The sequence below is a fragment of the Saccopteryx bilineata genome, chromosome 2 (assembly GCF_036850765.1).
Source record: "Saccopteryx bilineata isolate mSacBil1 chromosome 2, mSacBil1_pri_phased_curated, whole genome shotgun sequence".
NCBI lineage: Eukaryota > Metazoa > Chordata > Mammalia > Chiroptera > Emballonuridae > Saccopteryx > Saccopteryx bilineata.
This window is the reverse complement of record NC_089491.1, coordinates 244,287,762-244,305,836: the sequence shown is the minus strand read 5'-3', so window position 1 is coordinate 244,305,836 and position 18,075 is coordinate 244,287,762. Positions and strand designations below refer to the sequence as shown.

At 49.1% G+C, this 18,075-nt stretch overlaps 1 protein-coding gene across 1 annotated transcript in view; it reads right to left on the bottom strand.

Moving 5' to 3' along the window:
- The window catches only part of LOC136325406 (beta-galactosidase-1-like protein 2), a 44,239-nt gene that overhangs the window by 12,194 nt on the left and 13,970 nt on the right, over nucleotides 1-18,075 (bottom strand). The window contains exons 3-9 of the mRNA XM_066259783.1: nucleotides 17,759-17,956; nucleotides 16,042-16,110; nucleotides 15,280-15,375; nucleotides 12,482-12,590; nucleotides 9,422-9,514; nucleotides 6,522-6,603; nucleotides 760-830 (exon numbers count right to left, since the gene is read on the bottom strand). Coding sequence (XP_066115880.1) covers nucleotides 760-830; nucleotides 6,522-6,603; nucleotides 9,422-9,514; nucleotides 12,482-12,590; nucleotides 15,280-15,375; nucleotides 16,042-16,110; nucleotides 17,759-17,956 — 718 coding nt within the window. The remainder of the gene's footprint in view (nucleotides 1-759; nucleotides 831-6,521; nucleotides 6,604-9,421; nucleotides 9,515-12,481; nucleotides 12,591-15,279; nucleotides 15,376-16,041; nucleotides 16,111-17,758; nucleotides 17,957-18,075) is intronic.

Below are 18,075 nucleotides of genomic sequence, written 5' to 3'. Positions count from 1 at the left end.
CACAGCTGCCTTGGCCAGATCACACCTGTCTCTTCAGGAGAGACACACAAAACCCAAGAAAAGAGAACACAGTAGAATCACAGTAGAATTTAACTGTAAATTCCCACCCAGAACTCCTCGCTCCTTCAGACCTGGAATAGACCAGACTTCCTATCTTGCTGGTGACGCTATCCTTCTAGACCCAGAGGGGTCTTACAGGGTAAGGTCAGAGGTGCACAGTGCAGAGCAGGAAGTATTTCTCCCTCAGTCCCAGGGCCTGTGTTCAGCAGTCCAGACCTCATTGAATCCACAGAATTCTAGTCAAGAGGTCTCTGTGAGTGCACCAAGCCAAGAGCAAAAACGACTTTTTTCTGCCCTTTTTCAAGAGGCAGAAACCACATTCATGCATCGGCCCACAGAGGGACACCTCAGAGCAATTTCCACACTGCACCCCCTGCCGGAGGAGGCCCGGCAGCATGGTGCACAAGGTAGGGCCTGCGGTGTGTCATGGTGCACAGAGGTGGGGCCAGAGTGCATCATGGTGCACAGGGTGGGGCCTGCGGTGCGTCATGGTGCACAGGGTGGGGCCTGCGGTGCGTCAGAAGCGCTGTGCCCGCAAGGCTGCCTGAGCCAGGAGGCCCTCTCCCTCTGTGGGAACCCCAAGCCTGCAGCAGGCACTGAAAAGACCAGCCAACTCCTAGACCAAGAGGCTCAGCTTCACTCGTTTTTAGAACTCCTCATGCTGTGCAGGGTGGACTGCCTTCCCTGGGCCAGACTTACCTGGACACTTAAGAGAAAGGGGGTTAACAGATGCAGCTCATGTTGCGACTGTAAGTTGATGGTGGCCAGCACTGGGGACAGAAAGGAGAAAAAAGAAACTAAAGTATTGTCTTAAAGCCAGGAAGACTTGCTGAATTATGCGAGACCTCACTTAATTCACCAGCAAAATAAATGAATCTCAATCCTGGGAACCCTTGAAGTTGTTTCCCACCTCTAATTAGAGTCTAGTCCTTCTGATGTCAGATTTACCTTGTTCATCTGGACAGTTCCACCAGTCGGCACAGACCTCAGACCTTATAGAGCAGTCACTCACCAAACACCTGTGCTTGGTTCATGTCATTTCCACAACCAGTGTATACATTTTTGCTCATTCTTCTTTTGTAGGAGCCTATACTAGAGTCTTGACCTGTACTATGAACCTCAAGCATCTAGCACAGGATAACAATCTAAATAAAGATTACCCTTTTATTTATTAGGTGAGGGCTAATTTCCGATTCTACCCAAGAATATTTTTTAAAATTATTTAAAATGGGCCTGACTTGCAGTGGCGTAGTAAATAAAGTGTCGACCTGTAACGCTGAGGTCGCCAGTTCAAAACCCTGGGCTTGCCTGGTTAAGGCACATATGAGAGTTGATGCTTCCTGTTCCTCCCTCCCTTCTCTCTCTTTCTCTCTATCTCTCTCTTCCCCCCTCTCTAAAATGAATAAAGTCTTAAAAAAATATTTTAAAAAATACTTAAAATAGTATTTTAAGTAGCTCTCCATCAGTGAAAGGTATACCCAAGAAAGACATGTTACATCTGGCCTATGACCACGGATCCCTGGCCCATCCCAGCCATAGAACTTGACTCTGAGGCTCCCTGGCTACTGCTGTCTGCCAGGCAGTGGGCCTCACATGCCCCGGCCGTGGCCTGTGGTCCAGTGGTCCTGGGAAGGCCCGAGAGATATGGAGCTGGCCTGGCCAGCTAGCCACCACGTCATGCTTTCCTGTCGGACATGAGCCCCTGGTTACCAGTGATTTAAAGCCAACAAGAGCTGAAGTTCCCAAGGCTAAATCACCTGCCTCAGGGTCACACATTGGTGAGCAGCAGAGCAGAACTGCCACTCCAGGCCCACCTGCCACTGACCCATTGTCCTGTGATGTCACTGTCCTCCAGAAACCCCCATACTCCTCCTCACCTAAAGTGGAGACTCCTGGAAGACAGGACGCCTGTCTGAAACTGACCAGGCAGAAACATCAGAGGTCACCAGGATTAGCATGGCTACCTGAACATGGCGCCTGTTCCTATTTTTCCTGACACTGCACTAAAATAAAGATAGAGGGATGAAAAGGCAGAAGGTCATAAGGAATAAGAACTGGAGAAGAGACAGAGCAGAGATGGTCTCAAGAGCATCTCAGGAGACTGAAAAAGGGAGTGGGTTGGAATGGCTGAGGAAAGTAGGACATGAGACTCATCACGTCGCACCCAAGGCTCCGTGAGGGTGGGGGGAGGCCCCCTCCCCTGCCTCCTGCACTCCCCGAGCCGCTCTCCCCACCCGTGGCCATCCCCTCAGGGAAAGCTACCATCTCCAGGCGTGGAGGGCCAGGCAAGGCAGAGTGTGGGGAAGAGACATGAAGAGACATGAGGATAATGTACAAGGGGCGTCCTGCCAAGTCCTCCCAGAATAGCTGTAGCAATACACCCAAGGATTCTTCCTGGAAACATCTGAAGAGCTAAAGACAATACCACCAAACACCAGCATTTGGGTTTCCTTCATTGAAACAGCGCACCACGGCCCCGTCACCCCAGAGCAGCACCCCGTCACCAGCCTCTCCCAGTGCTGGTTCCCAAGCGGCCAGGTAGTGCCTCTTCCCTAAACTGTTCAGTCAGAGCCAGGGAACGGAGAAAATCCCCTCATGTGGAAGAATGGAGCAGAATGGGTAAATGTTAAAAAAAAAAAAAAAAAAAAGTAAAGTATCTTCAGAGAGAGAAAAGATAGTGCCCATTTAAAAAGTATGCCCTGGACAAAGATATACCCAAGAAAACCGGGTTCCAGGAAATCACAGAACAGGAAGATTAAAAACCGAGGAAGTCACCCAGAAAGTAGATAAAAGGGCAAAAAGATAAAAAAGCAAAAAGATAAGCGACTCAGAGTCGATAGGAGAGTCCAACCATGAATAACAGGAATGACACAAGATCAGAAGAAAGAGGGAAAACATATATAAGATATTTATTTCTTAAAAAAAGAAAAGAGAGACATAAAAAAACCCCAAAAGAAATGCAACTGATGTCCCACCCTGATGCCCATGACTGTGCCAGTTCCAGTGACCCACAGAAGTGCCACAAAATGGAAGAGTCCTTCCATCAAAGAGCAGCACTGTGAAATACCAGAATATCGGGGATAAAGGAAATTCTAAAACTTTCCAGAAGTAGGAGAAGAAAAAACAAACGGAACATATAAAAGGGTCCGGAACCAGAATGTCCTTGCTCTGCAGCAGCAACAATGGATGCTCAACAACAACGGAGCAAAGCCTTCCAAGGGCCAGAACGGTGGGTCAGCAGGAGACACAAAGGTCAATCTCAAGTGAGCCATGCGGAGGCCTCCCTGCAGGTCAGGGACAGCGAGGTCGCAGACAGTGTGATCACGCTTGATACAGTCTGATACGCACAGGCACTTGAAAACCACCGTGACAGAGGTGTGGAATGTGTTTGGTAAAGCCTCTAAGGGAAAGCGGGAAGGGAAGGAAGAGAACTGAAGAGAAAAAGGAATGGGTTAATTACATTGCAAGTTACAACTAAGCACAATAAAAGTGATAAGAATAAAAGTGAGTCGATTCACAAATACCGCGCAGACCGAGGGGCGCACGCAGGCCTGTCTGAGGATACGCGGTCAGTCGTGCCTGCACGGACTGCGTTGTCAGGAGGCACTGGAGAGGGGGCACACTGCCAGGAAGGCATGGGCGGGCGAGGTGGCAGACAGAACCAGACTTCAACCAGAGCAAGGAGTCGGGAGACGGCCTTCCGAAGTAATGTATTTGGAACAGTGAAGGAAAATGCCAGGAGAAAAGGTAGAGTTCAAAATGGTCATTTCCGAGGAGTGGGAAGAGGGAGGCTACACAGTATTTCTTGATAAGCATTTCTATGATTTGACTTGTATACCTTGTGAATGTGTAACTTTAATCACATTTTAATTAATTGGAGGGGAAAACGTTCCAGGCGCAGCAGCAGACCAGCAGGCAGTGCTGAGGCCAGAGGGGAGGTGGGGGTGGAGGCGCCCAGCACCCATGCAAGGCTCTCTCCTGCAGAATGGCTACGCACTGAAAATCTGCGCACGGAGGGTCTAGCCTCCCTCCCAGCACTGCCACTGCTCAGCCCCACCATCCACCCCAGGCCCCTGACCAGACGGGAGCTGGAAGCCGTGAAATCAGCTATGGGGAGAGAGCACCACCCCGTGGAAACAACAGGAATGGCTACTGGTCCTCCTCAGGAGACAGGGTCCGGGTGCCTGAAGAACTCTCCCTGCCTGGAGACCAAGCCCATTCAGCCAACAATCCCTCCTGACTGCCAGCCTCATGTGAACCAGGTGGTGGGCCTCAGGCTATAGAGGTGCAATTCCCTTCTTCAGACAGTAGAGGGCAGCGCAGAAGGAACAGCAGTGTGGCCTGTGCTGCAGCAGGACCCCTGCAGACCAGTGCAGCAGGCCCGACGGAGGGCTGGCAGTGGGCAGGCATCCTTTCAGTGCAAGTGTCCAGGCATGGAGCACGGCCCAACCAGACAGACAGAAGCCAGGCGCAGCACAGCTCACTGCTGTGGGGAAACAGGTAAATATGACAAAGAAAATATGACAAAGAAACTACCCAGGAAGTCAGAAGGGAAACCAAGCAGAGCAGAGCTCCAGGGTGAGCTGCAATTTCAATGGGTGTTCGAAGGAAGCCTCACTTTGAGGTGACGTCAGAGACAAGTCGGGAGGACATGAAACAACCATGCCCTGCACACCTGGCAGAAGGCGGGGGATGTCCAGTCTGTGTGAGGAACAGCCAGGAGGCCAGGAGGGAGGAGCAGGTGGGCCAGGGGAAAGCAGGAGACAGCCGGCCAGGAAACAGAGGCCGTGGGGGTGGCCTTTCCGGGTCATTCCCAGATTTTACACTTCACTCTGCGCGAGACAAGGCGCACCTGGAGCTCAGGGGCAGGCTGAGATGACCTGACTGACGTTTTAAAAGACTGCTTCTTGGAAAAAGAGTGTGAAGGAGTCAACAGTGGAAAAAAAAAAACACGAAGATCCCATGCTGTTGTGATATGCAAATGAGAAATTAAAGTCATAGTTGAGGTGGCAGAACTTATTCGGCTTCCCAACAAATTCTGAAGGTAATGATAAAGATAGAAAGGATTTGCTGATGGCTGTGTGTTTAGTGTATGGAAGGAGAGAAGTGGAGAGTGACTACAAGGTTTCCGGCCTGTGCACTTGGGCGGAAACGGAGTTGCAATTCACTGAGAGAAGGAAGTGGGGTGGGTTCTAGGAGGGAAATGGACAGGTTCAGGTGTCTGATGGCTCCTCTGAAACTGGTGGCCTCCCCGAAGGTGTGCCCAGGAGGCAGAGGGAAGGCAGGAGTTAGGCAAGGTCCCTGATGGAAACAGACATCTCAGACTCATCAATGCACAGGTTATATTGAAAGTTATGTGGGTGGCCTCATCACATGTCCCCAGAGAGAGAATTCATCCAAGGAGTGAGCCATAAAGCATCTGAACAGTAGCGCTCAGGCAGAGAGCAGTGACCAGAATAAAACAACAAGAAGGAGCTGCCCTTGAGGTCAGAGAGAAACTGGGAAATGGTGACACTAGATGAAGGGAAAGTCTCAAGGAAGAGAGATGGATGGTTGCTAACAAATAAAATCAGACAGGTCAGAGGCCACAAGGACTAGCAAGTTAAATTCATAACCTGGAAGTCACCAGGACCTTTGAAGAGCTACGTCAGTGAGGATGGTAGTGTTCCCGGCAGTGTGAGAGCGATCGGGAGGAAAGGGACGGGGGAGCCAGTGAGCATGAACATGAGATTTGTTGAAAGGGGAGCAGAGAAACAGAACAGCCTCTGGACAGGGAAAGGAGTCAAAAGATTGTTTTGTAAGAAGAGAGAAATACCAACATATGTATATGCAAGTGGAAATGGCCCGAGAGAGAGATCCAGGGTCTGAGGATCCAGGGCCAGAGGGGGAGTTGCTGAGCAAGCCCTTGGGCAGGTGGGAGAAGAACTCAGTGCGCACGGGTAGAGGGGGGAGGGGCTGAGACAGAAGCTGGGCCAGGGCACCTACAGCGACAGGGGTCGGCAGGGGAGGGTGTGGTGCTAGGGGACGGGGAGCTGTCGTGGTTGGCGACAGTACACTCGCTGCCTAGCCTGCTCTCTGTCACTGGGGTGGGGGGGCCACTCAGACCCTGGGAAAGGTCAGGCGCCTCTACAGTTTTGACAGGACTGGACTAGGCCACACTCACTGCATGTCCAATGCTTCATCTGTTCGGCCTCTTTGGAGACCTCAGAGCCCTCAGAGCCCAGCCGATGCTCCGTGTGTCCTGCAGTCTGCAGAGCACTGCTAGTGTAAGTGCACAATAGAAAGAAGGCCAAGGACAGAGCTGGCCACAGCAAGCCTGTCTCTGACCCAGAAGCTCCAGCTCTCCAAGACCCAGAGCTTTGGGCCCAGTGCCACGCAAAGGGGGAGGACAGGCATCAGAGCTGAGGCCATCAGGGCAGGCACATCCAGGCCAGGGCACTGCCCCGCCTCCACGCAGGTACCTCCGTCGAGGAACCCCTTGCTCAGACCATCCTTGTTGTCTGAAGTCAGGAGCAGCTCCACAATCCCTCGGTCCTCCAGGGCCTATCGGGGGAAATGAGAGCAGTCAAAGTCCATCATTCCTCAGAGCTCCTGCCAACCACACAGCTGGGAATGAGGCAGCAGTTAAAGAAAGAGGAAGAGATTCAAATAAAGCATTTGTGTCTCCGCAGAAAACAGAGACCCGCCAAGTCTGTGGGCACCATGTTCAGCATAGCTCCCATCAGCTGGAAGCCCAGCTGCAGTCAGGCCGGGCGGTCAGGCAGGGTGCCCAGTCTGGCTGCCGTGCTGTTCCTGTGCAGGCCTACTCAGAGGCGAACTCAGCAAGGCCAGCCGCCATACTGCCACCCAGCAAGAGAGCACAGGGACCAGGAGTGGGTCAGGACCTCAGGGAAAGCCCACTCCTCCCCCTGCACTCTCACCAGAAGCAAGCCGCCCAGCCCCTCCCCACACCCCGCAGGCTGGGCTCTGCCCCCCGGCCATGCCACTGTCACGTCCCTCAGTGCGCTGCACATCCCCAGTAGGACAGTAAGCGCTTCTTGAGGTTGTACATCACATGATGAAGAGGAGGAAGGAACACACACTGTGCTGAGGGGCAATGGCCGTTTTCCCAAGCAAACCAACTCAGACTGTGGATGGAGCCTTTACAATCATCCGGGTCTTCTGCTAAGCCCTTTATGTACAGACTGTCCGACTCGGTCTTCACAATTAGCATCTGAACTGTACAGACGCAGAGCCTCACAGATAGCGTTACGGGGACAGAGCTGATGTGCAAGCCTAGATCTGAACCCGGAGTCTGTCCACCTCCAAAGGCTCTGCGATGGGGCTGCAGGCAATGTGGGATCAGAAACCCCAGCCAGGGGGACTGGCCTGGCCTTCCCTGCAGATATTACACAAGACTGCTTCTCCCAACCCAATTCTTTTGGAAACAGGAGACAGAGGGAAAGCCCAATGGATAAATAGAACTCACGTCTGATCCCAGATGCTGGTAAGGAAGGAGCAGAGGGGCCCTTTCCTAATTCTCAGGACAACAGAAGCTGTGGGAGTTTAATCCACTAGGCAAGGTGAGATTTTTTGCAAACCCTGACATAATTCTCTAGTCACTAACTAACACATAACAGACTTTTCTGAGGTTCCCACCATATGCATACAGCATCATGGGTGGTAGGAGGCTGACAACATGGACAATCCCTGTCTTTCATAGTTTACCCTTCACACATGGCCTTCCCTGGGCAATGAGTCACTGGCCGTACACAGTAAGGGATGATCCTTGCTCACAGTCTGGGCCTTGAACCTGTTACCCCACCATGTTCCCAACGTAGCTTTAGAGAAAGGCATTCCTGTCTCCACTGTGTGCATGACAAAGTAAGGCTCAGAAAGGTCATCTATGCTGATGGTGTCCACACACCCAGGAGAAATTAGTGGCAGCTCAGGGGAGCATCCTCCCAAGATCTCCATGACGACAGAGGCTGGGCACTGCTGCTTCTCTCTGCCCACCACGCTCACTTGTGGATGCCTCTCCCAGACACCAGGGCAACAGGACTGAGCAGGAGAGGTCCGTGCTGGGGCTGTACTCTCCTCTGTCACCCTCAGTAGAGCCCTCTTCCTCTGCAGCTCAGTAACCGAGTAAACACTGGTTAAGAAGCCCCACCGCCCAGAGACAGGCAGAGGCAGTGAGGTGAAGCAGGAGGAGCTCACCTGTCCTGCACCCCAGCTGGCATCTTCCCAGTCAATTCAAAGACAAAAAGAAAGCTGGAGGTGTGGTCTAATCTAGCCTGTGGCGAGACGTGAGCATCAGGACTAAATCCTCCACTTTTCAGCTTTAGGAATGTCACTCTTTCTAGAGACAGCCTTTGCTCCCTACACAGAGAGCATTCTGCACGTGAAGAAGGGTGGGAAGAGTGAATAAGAATCTACACGCTGATGTGCTCAAGCCTCAGTCTACCTGTCTGCAGGGATGGAGCAATTTCCAGATGGAAGACGAATCTGCCTGTAACCACAGAACAGATGCTGCCCAGGACGTCAAGAGCCAAAGCCAAAGCAGGTTTAATTAGATGAACTCAGAGGCCCCTTAACGTTCCTTCAACTCACACCATGGCCAGCCCTGCTAAGTACTCCTAAACCAATGCCAGTGATGCTATCAAAGTCTATTCACTGACTACCATATACCTAGAACAGTACTCAGCCATCTGACTTCACTTATATGTGCGCTTCGGACAGACAAATAATCTCATTAGTCCCACTCTATAGAGGAAAAATTGGAGGTTTAGAAAAATTAAGGCATTTTTCAAGGTCTCAGCTACTAAGTGACAGAAACCAGAGTTGGGCTCTCTTAAGTGTCCTTTTAAGCGTTCCTCAAGCCCTGCCCTGCCCTGATCTGCCATGTATTAAAACAACAGTTCGCCACCTCAGCCACACACTGAAATCAGATGTCTGAGTGCTGCTATCCCAGAGATTGTTAAACTGGTATGGTACATGGCCTGGGCACAGGGGTATTTCTAATTCTCCAAAAGAAGCCAATGAGCCGTCAAAGCTGGGAACCACCGCTTTAGATGCTGGAAGGAGAGCAATCTCTCCAGGAAAACGTCTCCAATCACCAGCACGCAGTTAAGTCAATTCCTTTCTTCTCTGCCCCTGTAACCCCAGGTGTATATTGTCATCCCCGTTACACTAAATCAGTAGAGGGGAAACAAGTGACAACCCTACTGAAATAAAAGTATGAAGAAAGAATCTGCTAATTAATGCATGGTACTGAGAGACGTGGTATTAACAGGAGAAAAGTAATAGACGCATTTGTGACACCATCGCCTCTAAGACATTCTGGAGGAAGGAATATGAAGAAATGACTCAAGTTGACACTTACTTTCTTGACGTAAGGCATATAGGCGGGGTCTCTGTTATAGGAACCGTATTCATTCTCCACCTGCACTGCAATGATGGGTCCCCCATGCTTGTACTGGGGGAAAGAGAGAAACAATCAGAAGCTGAGTCTGTAGTGGGAAACTGTACTGTCTGATTTGACTATATCTACCATCAATTACTAGCAAAAACATCTCATTTGAAAGCAAGAATCTCAGAGGTCTGGTATGTAAGCTAGAGCAATGTCAGTAAGACACAGAGCTCCAGGCCTGTGTTGGCTAAGGAAACATCATATACAACTGCATCCTGACCAAAACAACTGTATAGGAGCTCTGGAAGCCAAGCAAATGTTTAAGCAAATGAATAAGTGCTTAATCAAGAAAGAGACATTCAAAATGGTATGAAATTGCATGGTGTTTTGCTTGTCCTTGCCCTGCCCCTTCCTGGCATAGCATGGTGCAGTCAGAAAAAAAGTCCTTATTCCCAGTTCTCTCCCTCAAGATAAAAGAAGAAAAATGGAACTTGTTTGCAACACTCCAGACTGTCCTGTGGACCAGTTTCTGTCTCATCTGATTGGGAGCTGACACAGGAAATGTCATGTCAGCAGTTTGGAAGTTGGGTGTGTGTCTTTAGAAACTGTTTCTAGAGATTCATTTTGTTCCTTTGAATGAGCCATATTTCCCTGTTTCTCGTATGTCTTGTATTTTTTGTGGTTGCTATTGAAAACTGGGCATTTGTAAAAACAGTCACCTCTCTCAGTCTTCACAGATTTGAGGGGAACACCTTCACTATTTAATGGGTTCCTAAACCTTGAGATCAGCTCAGGATGAAGGCTCAAGATCTCCTCAGATATTTTCTGAGCACTTGTCCTGTCTTGTGTGTGTGTGTGTGTGTGTGTGTGTCCGTTTGTATGCGTTTATTTCACCAGCTGCTTTTACACATCTTAATTTCTCAGAGTCTCACCCCAGCTTCTTCTGGTGGCCTTACATGTTCTATAATATTCTTATGCCTCCACACCCTTTTCCCCAAGCATCCATGAGTCTGCAGTCTTCCCTGAGGTTTTCACATGCTGTGACCCACCACTGCCTTTAGGGACTTACTAGACAAAAACATTGTTAAATTAAACAACTGCCATAAATATGCTCAAAGAGCTAGAGAGAGTCATGGACAAAGAAATCAGGAAAAGGATATATGAACAATATTAATAATAAGAAACTTACTACAAAGCTATGGTAATCAAAAGAGTATGGTACTAGCATAAAGACAGACATATAAACCAATAGAATAGAATAGAATAGAATAGAATAGAATAGAATAGAATAGAATAGAATAGAATAGAATAGAAGCCAAATATAAACTCTAACATGTATGGTCAAATAGTTTTCAGCAAGAGTGACAAGATCACTCATCTTTTCAACAAAAGGTTGTGGGAAAAACTGGATATCCACTTAAAAAAATAAATAAAACTGTCCCTTACCTTATACTATATACAAAAATTAACTCAAAATAAATACACTGGATAAACAAAATCTGGTACACACAATGGAAAACTATTCAGCCTTTTTTTAAAAAAAGAAAATTCTGACAGATGCTACCACACAGATAAAACGTGAAGACATCATGCTAAGTAAAAGAAGCCAGTCACAAAAGGACAAATACTGTATAATTCCACCTACATGAGGTCCTTAGAGTAGTCAAGTTCATAAAGACAGGAAATAGAACGGTGGCTGCCGGGGCCCACAGGAGGGGACGCAGGGTGTTAGTCACTAATGGGGACAGAGTTTCAGCTGGGGAAAATGAAAAAGTTCTGAAAATAAATGGCAGTGATATTTGCACAAAAAAGTGATGGACTTAATGCTACTGAACTGTACACTTAAAAATAGTTAATTTTGTTATAACTTACCACAGTAAAAAACTAAAATAGTTATGTTATACTCAGAAAAAAAACTTTTAAATAGATTTGGTAAGTAGCTGCATATTTAAGAATGCTTCTGAGCCATGTATCTGGCATGGCCTTGCCTAGTGTCCCGCCCCTTCCTCCACCACCCAGTGTCCAGAGTCACCTCGGTATCCCAGCTTCCTTGCAGAAATCTAGGCTAATAACTTCTCCCACGATTAGGACTATCTTATTTAGTAAAGAAAAATACAATGCACCCTGTCATACTTGAATTTACAATTAATAATTTTTATATAAACAATGAGTATTTTTAATGTATTTCCCATGTAATATTTAGGACATATTCATACTTCTAAAAAAAAAAAAAAAAGTTATTCCTTATTTATCTAACATTCACACGTAACTAGGTTCCTGTGGTTTATTTGCCCAGCCTACAAATAATCAAACAGTTCCCTTGATCTCTGTGTGCTCTGTTTATTCAACACCGTTGACTCAAGCTATTTTTATTGGTGTACCAAGTTTTATTCACATAGTAGTTTGTTGATGTATTAATCAGTGTCGCTCTTATTTCCACATAGCAATTGGGTTAATTATTCTCTTTTCTGCTTTCTTACTACTTCCAACTATGACATGTAATGTTAAGATACCTGCTCCCCCCAACTCATGTTAACTCATATGCTTTGCATAATAAATGTGTGCCATGCAGCACCTTTTTGATAGCAGAAGGCTGTACCTCGAAAACTTATCAATTGTAATTTTGCAATTACAAAAAGTCCTACTGCCTTACAGGCACGGGCCTATCTATACATGTTCCCGTCAGTGTACAATTGAGCCTCTGGGATCCGGCTACTGGGACCTTGACAGGTGATCTCAGTTGCCAAGGCATCGAGCACAGCAGCTCTGGCACGGTATGGAGCAACGTGAGCCCTCACACCTGTCGACCGCCCCCCCCCAGCACACTGCCACCTAAGACAACACTGAGACAGACACTTCTTTACAAGGACAACCAGTGCAGGCCCCTCCAGTTATAGGCCACAGGCTGTAGGAAAGAATGTGTTCCTGTGTTGAAAGGAACTGTGAGCCCCTTGATCTGAGAGCTAACCTAGGACTATTTACTACCGGCAGGAAGACAGGCGAAGATGAAAGCGGAGTCTGGCTTGCTTTTACCTGGAGGGGCACCACCCTGGCCATCAGGTGGTCAAAATAAAGATCCACTGCTTCGGTGAAGCCCTTGTAAGTTGTTCTCAGCCTCATGCCAGAGTCCTGGAGTAACCAGCTTGAATAAAAAAGGGGGTGGTGGTCATTAGTTCCACTGTTTGTGGGTTGGCTCAGGCAGGGCGACAGGGGAGCGGACAGGAAGCAGCTTCAGAGTGCTCAGGAATGAGGCTGGAGACCGCTCCCTCCCCATGCCTGCACTCAGCCAGAGAGGCACTGACAGAGGACACCAGCCCTGGTGGCAATTTAGGTCCAGCTTTATGGCTATAGGTCCTGGCTGCCAGGCCCATTTTTCAAGCATTTATTCCACAATCTCATTGCCAAGGGTAAAGCCAAAGGCACTGGGCCGGGACTGGAGAAGAAAACAGAGGAGACCTCCAGAGTCACCGAGACAAACAAGCCTGAAACAGAGGCTGTGAGAGGCCGATCCTGCCTCTGGCAGCTGTGGTCCAGCTGTGATCCAGGCTGACCTGGCTCATTTGCATCATCTGCATCATTTGCATCAGCTATTGGGAGCTCAGGTCAGGGGAGGAGCTGGTGAGCAAGAAGATGAATTCTTCCTACAGCCTGTCTGTTGTGATCCACCGTCACCATATAAACACGGAGCATCAGTTCCCAAGCTAGGGTCAAGGTATTTTCCCATCTCATTTGAAATTCTGAAAGCCCTGGCCGGATAGCTTGGTTGGTTGGAGCGTCTTCCTAGAGCAAGGGTCGGGAACCGTTTTGGCTGAGAAAGCCATGAACGACACATATTTTAATATGTAATTCTGTGAGAGCCATACAACGACCCATGTACGTTATGCATTATTCAATAAAAATTTGGTGTTGTCCCGGAGGACAGCTGTGATTGGTTCCAGCCACCCGCATCCATGAACATGAGCGGTAGGAAATGAATGGATTGTAATACATGAGAATGTTTATATTTTTAACGTTATTATTATTTTTATTAAAGATTTGTCTGTGAGCCAGATGCAGCCATCAAAAGAGCCACATCTGGCTCATGAGCCATGGGTTCCTGACCCGTCCTAGAGCGTGGGGGTTGCCAGTTCAATTCCCCAGTCAGGTTACATACTCGATGCTTCTTTCTCTCTTTCTCTCTCTCTCTCTCTCTCTCTCTCTCTCTCTCTCTGTCTTTCTTTCTTGCCTGACCTGTGGTGGCACAGTGGATAAAGCACTGACCTGGAACACTGAGGTCGCTGGTTCAAAACCCCAGCCTTGCCTGGTCAAGGCACATACAGGAAGCAACTACTATGAGTTGATGCCTCCTACTTCTCCCTCCCCCTTCTCTCTCACTCTCTATTCTCTCTCCTCTCTCTAAAAATTAACCAATTAAAACATTTTTTGAAAACATTTTTAAAAATTCTAAATAAACACATATTTTCTTACAGAGGTTCTGAAAAAACACATATTTCCTTACAAAGGTTCTTACAAAAGGTCCTGATTTAGAAGTCCTGAATGGGGTCAGAAGATTACCCATCTATATTAGGTCAAAAAGGAGGAGGGAGAACAGCCTCCTCTAGGGTGACACCTGCCCTTGCTATCCCACATGGAACACGTCCAGCTTCGCACTCCCACCGGCATTCTGCCCGTTTCCCAGGGCCCCCCCCCCTCAGCCTGCCCAGGTTTTGCCCGGTGCCCACTGTCTATGCGAACAGCGCCTGAAGGGACAGGCGCTGCACAAGGTCTGAGAGCTGCAGCTTCCGAGCTAAGTAAGACGCAAATCCCGTCCTCCTCCCATGTCACTCTGGCTGAGCCAAAGCTTTCTCGCTGACACGCAGATTTCTAATCCCCAGGTGTGGGGAAGGCCACTGTCTGCGTTCACAGCCTTGCGGAGGGCACTCTCGCCCAGCTGACTAGCACAGAGACAGAGAAGCAATCAATCGATTGTGGGTAGGAAAGGAGATGGAGACAGAGCCTGCCTGTGACCCCTGGGGCAGGGCGGGTAGTGCTGGAAACAGAGGAAAAACAAGACAGAGGCTGGGGGGGGGGCGCTAAGGGGAGAAGCCCATCCCACAGGAGACAGCACGGCAAACAGGATCAGACTTCCTCCCCCTTGGGGCAGCAAGGGTTGGGGAAGCACAGATTGAACCATCTAGAATGCAGTGAGGATGGGAACGATTACCCCTAATCACAAGAATATCTTTTTTGAAAATTAAGGCAATAGTGATGACGATGAGGAATGACTGTGGTCCCCAGTTATTCTCGTCCAGATTTCTACTCCAAACACACAGCACTCCACTGACGTCAGTGGAGACTACACATCCTAAGATAACTCATTAGGGCCTGAAATTTGAAGATTAAGAGATAAAACACAAGCAATAATTTGTTTCTCTTATACTTTCTCAAAATACTTGGACCTTAGGAAATAAATGCTGATCCCATCCCTAAGAAACACAGACCGCTGTGACTGTTCCCATTCTGTAGACAGGAAAGTGAGGCCCAGGGCAGATGAAGGACCTGACCGAGGGCCCGGCTCACAGCAGAACCCCAACGGAGGGAATGACATAGGGATGGCCAGCCCTTCTGCTCTGCTTGCCTCAAACCACGTGGAATTTGACAAGGACAATAATGGTGACATTTAAAATGAATCCCCCTCACTTTGGGTGTTACCTACTCTGAAAAGGAACTTCAGTACGAAATGGAAAAACATACTTTAAAAGCAAAATTAAACCTAGGTTTGTGATTCATATGTTACATAAGCACACTGGACAGCTCAAGCTGTGGCCAGAGGCCCTCACGGCGCAGCTCACCTGGGCAAGCCGCCGAGGTCGATCTCACTGCAGATGTAGGGGCCTGGACGCAGAATCACCCACAGCCCAACCTCCGCAGCCGTCAGAACAAAGGTCCTAGGAAGGTCAATGTCGGCAACTCTCAGGACATCCGAGCGGAGGTGGGCACGAGCCCAGCACGCTTCACAGGTGGCAGAACTGCCCGGATCCTCTGCTCACCTGCCTTCCTCTCCCAACCAGAGGCAGGGGGTGAGTGAAGGAAGGCCAAGCCCCCACCCCAGCAGAGCAGGTAATCCTACACCCGTGGTCATAGGCCAGAGGCCCTGGCAGCTGGGTTCTCACTGGCTCCCAGCCTAGGACCCTCTGCACAGCCCACTGGGTCATCAGGAGGAAGGGCATCAGACGCGGACAGGGGTCCTAACAATGGACCTGACCCCAACGCCCTTGCTATCCTCGAGGGGCAACCCCTGTCTCAGCACGGCTGGCTGGACCCCACTGCAGAGCAGGGCTGACCCTGGGCACCAGGCACCTCTGGGCTGCAGTGAGGACAGCTGGGCTCTGAGCAGACAGGCCTGGACCCCTGGGAGTACCAGGTTCACAGCTGGAGAGCAACTGGTCCTGGTGGAGAGCCTGTCACAGCATCCTGAGAACAAGGCTCCGGAGCCCAGTCTCCCTCCGGTCCTCCAAGCAGCGCTGAGGTGCCGCTGTGGTCCCTCTTCAGCCCAGCAGCCCCTTCCTGCCTCCCCAGCCCAGGCCGGGTCACAGACCAGCAATGGCACGTACTCCAGATCCAGGTTCCCAGAGAAGTCGAATGTGCCCCTTTGTGGCTCGTGGAGGTTCCATGGGACGTAGCTGTGATGGGAGAGACAATGACAGGCATGACTTTTCTTCATTTATTCCACTTCATCTCCCAGATTACCTTCTTTATCCCTAAAACCCCTTATGATGGTTGAAGATATATTTCCTAGGTAGAATGTCTTAATGACATCAGGACTGGAACCAAGAACTCAGTGGAGATGTAGGAGACTTAGGAGAACCTAGAGCCAGTCCCTAGGGAACTAAGAGCTCCCCTCCTGAGGGGGAAGGAGGAGAGGCCAACAAGATATGAGGATGTGAGTGATTCATAGACATGCCCACAGAGCAGCCTGGGCTGTGCTTCTGTCTTCCTGCCCTCCTGCCCTCTCTCTCTGCATTGCAGAAGAAGAAGTAACTTCACAGGAAAAACAGTTACAAGCAGAGTAAGAGGCTGCCTTAACTATCAGCTCTACTTTTTAATGAAGCATCGAACTGCAAACCCTAAAACAGAACAAGGCTTCTAACCCTAAAGAGAAGATGAGAAAATGAAATAGGTTCGTTAAGGGGCCCAATCCAAGAGACAGAAGTATGGACTGACAGATGGTAATAGTAATGACAGCTGGTCCTCCCCAGGACTCCCACCCGCGCACGGCTCCTGGCGGGCGCTCTCCCACTGCACGGAATGTGCATGGGCCAAGTGGATGGGGAGACTTGCTTGCTTCTGATTCAAACTCAGGAGTTCCATGTTTAAGCAAATGTAGATTATTCTGCTTTTATAAGGCAAAATGATTGCCCCACAATATTCCTACAAGCTAACATGTGAATGTATCCCCAGGATCAGAACTTACATAGGCAAATAAAGTGGATCCTTTTTAATAATTCTAGGAAATTACACCATCTGTTTCAACTATGCTGTCATAGATCAGAATATTCCTGTAAGCCTTTTTAGAAATGGTCTTCAAAGCCAGTTCATAAACCACCCAAGAAAATCCATATTCTTGATTCGTAATCACATTTCTTTTTTGCCTGCAACTAGAATATAGCCTGATAACCTGCTTTCTTTCTTCAGCTTGGATCCAAATATCTTTTGGCAATTTTGAAAAATACATCCAAGAAAAGATCCAATTTTGTTCACAACTGAGCCTAACTTTTCACGAATTCACACATTCCACATCTTACTGAGTGCCCACCATGTCCCAGTCCCTGTGCAAGAGGCCAGAATGAAAACTGCAGCATGCAGAAGATAATCCTAAAAAGGAATGACGAAAACTGCTGACAGGTGTTTTGCTTTATTTTATTTTTGAAGTTTTATTCGTTTAGTTTTATTTTGAAGAAGACTACACTCATTTGCTATATAAATTGGGGGTGGAGTGCTCATTTAAAAAATTAGTTATGATATTTCAATCATCTCCTGCAACTACACTCTCCTCCTTTGTACACCGTCGCTCTCTCTGGTCCCCAGATGAGATTTCCACTTCCCATCTCTCATCCCCACTAATGAGGAGCGCTGCAGAGATCAGGAAGAAGGGAGGCTGTCTTCCTGTCAGAGGCTGTGCAGATTTAGGATGTGCCAGGGCTCACCACCCAGGCAGGCTGGGGGCCCCCAGGCTGGGATCCCACAAAGATCTGGGGGCCCAGATGCGGAGGAGCCCCCCTCCTCCCGCAGGGGAACAAGGCTTGGTGGTGGGGGTAGGGCAGCACTCACGTGGTGAGGGTGTTCAAGCCACAGGCTTTCATCTTCAGTAAGCGGTCCCTCCAGTACGCCCTGGGCACACGAAAATAGTGCACGGAGCCCCCAAAGATCCAGATGGTAGAGTCGCCCAGCATGAAGTTCTGGCCCTTGGTATGCAGCCCCAACTGCCGGTGTCTCAGCCAAGGAGGGATCAGATTGTGCCAGCTCAACCTACAAAAGGGAAAGGGGGCCAGAAAGCCTCGAAGCTCACCCTCAGCAGCGTGCAGGAGCGCCAGAAGAGACAGGCCTCCTCTCCTCCTTCGCAGGCCCTCAGCATTTCTTTCCAAGGA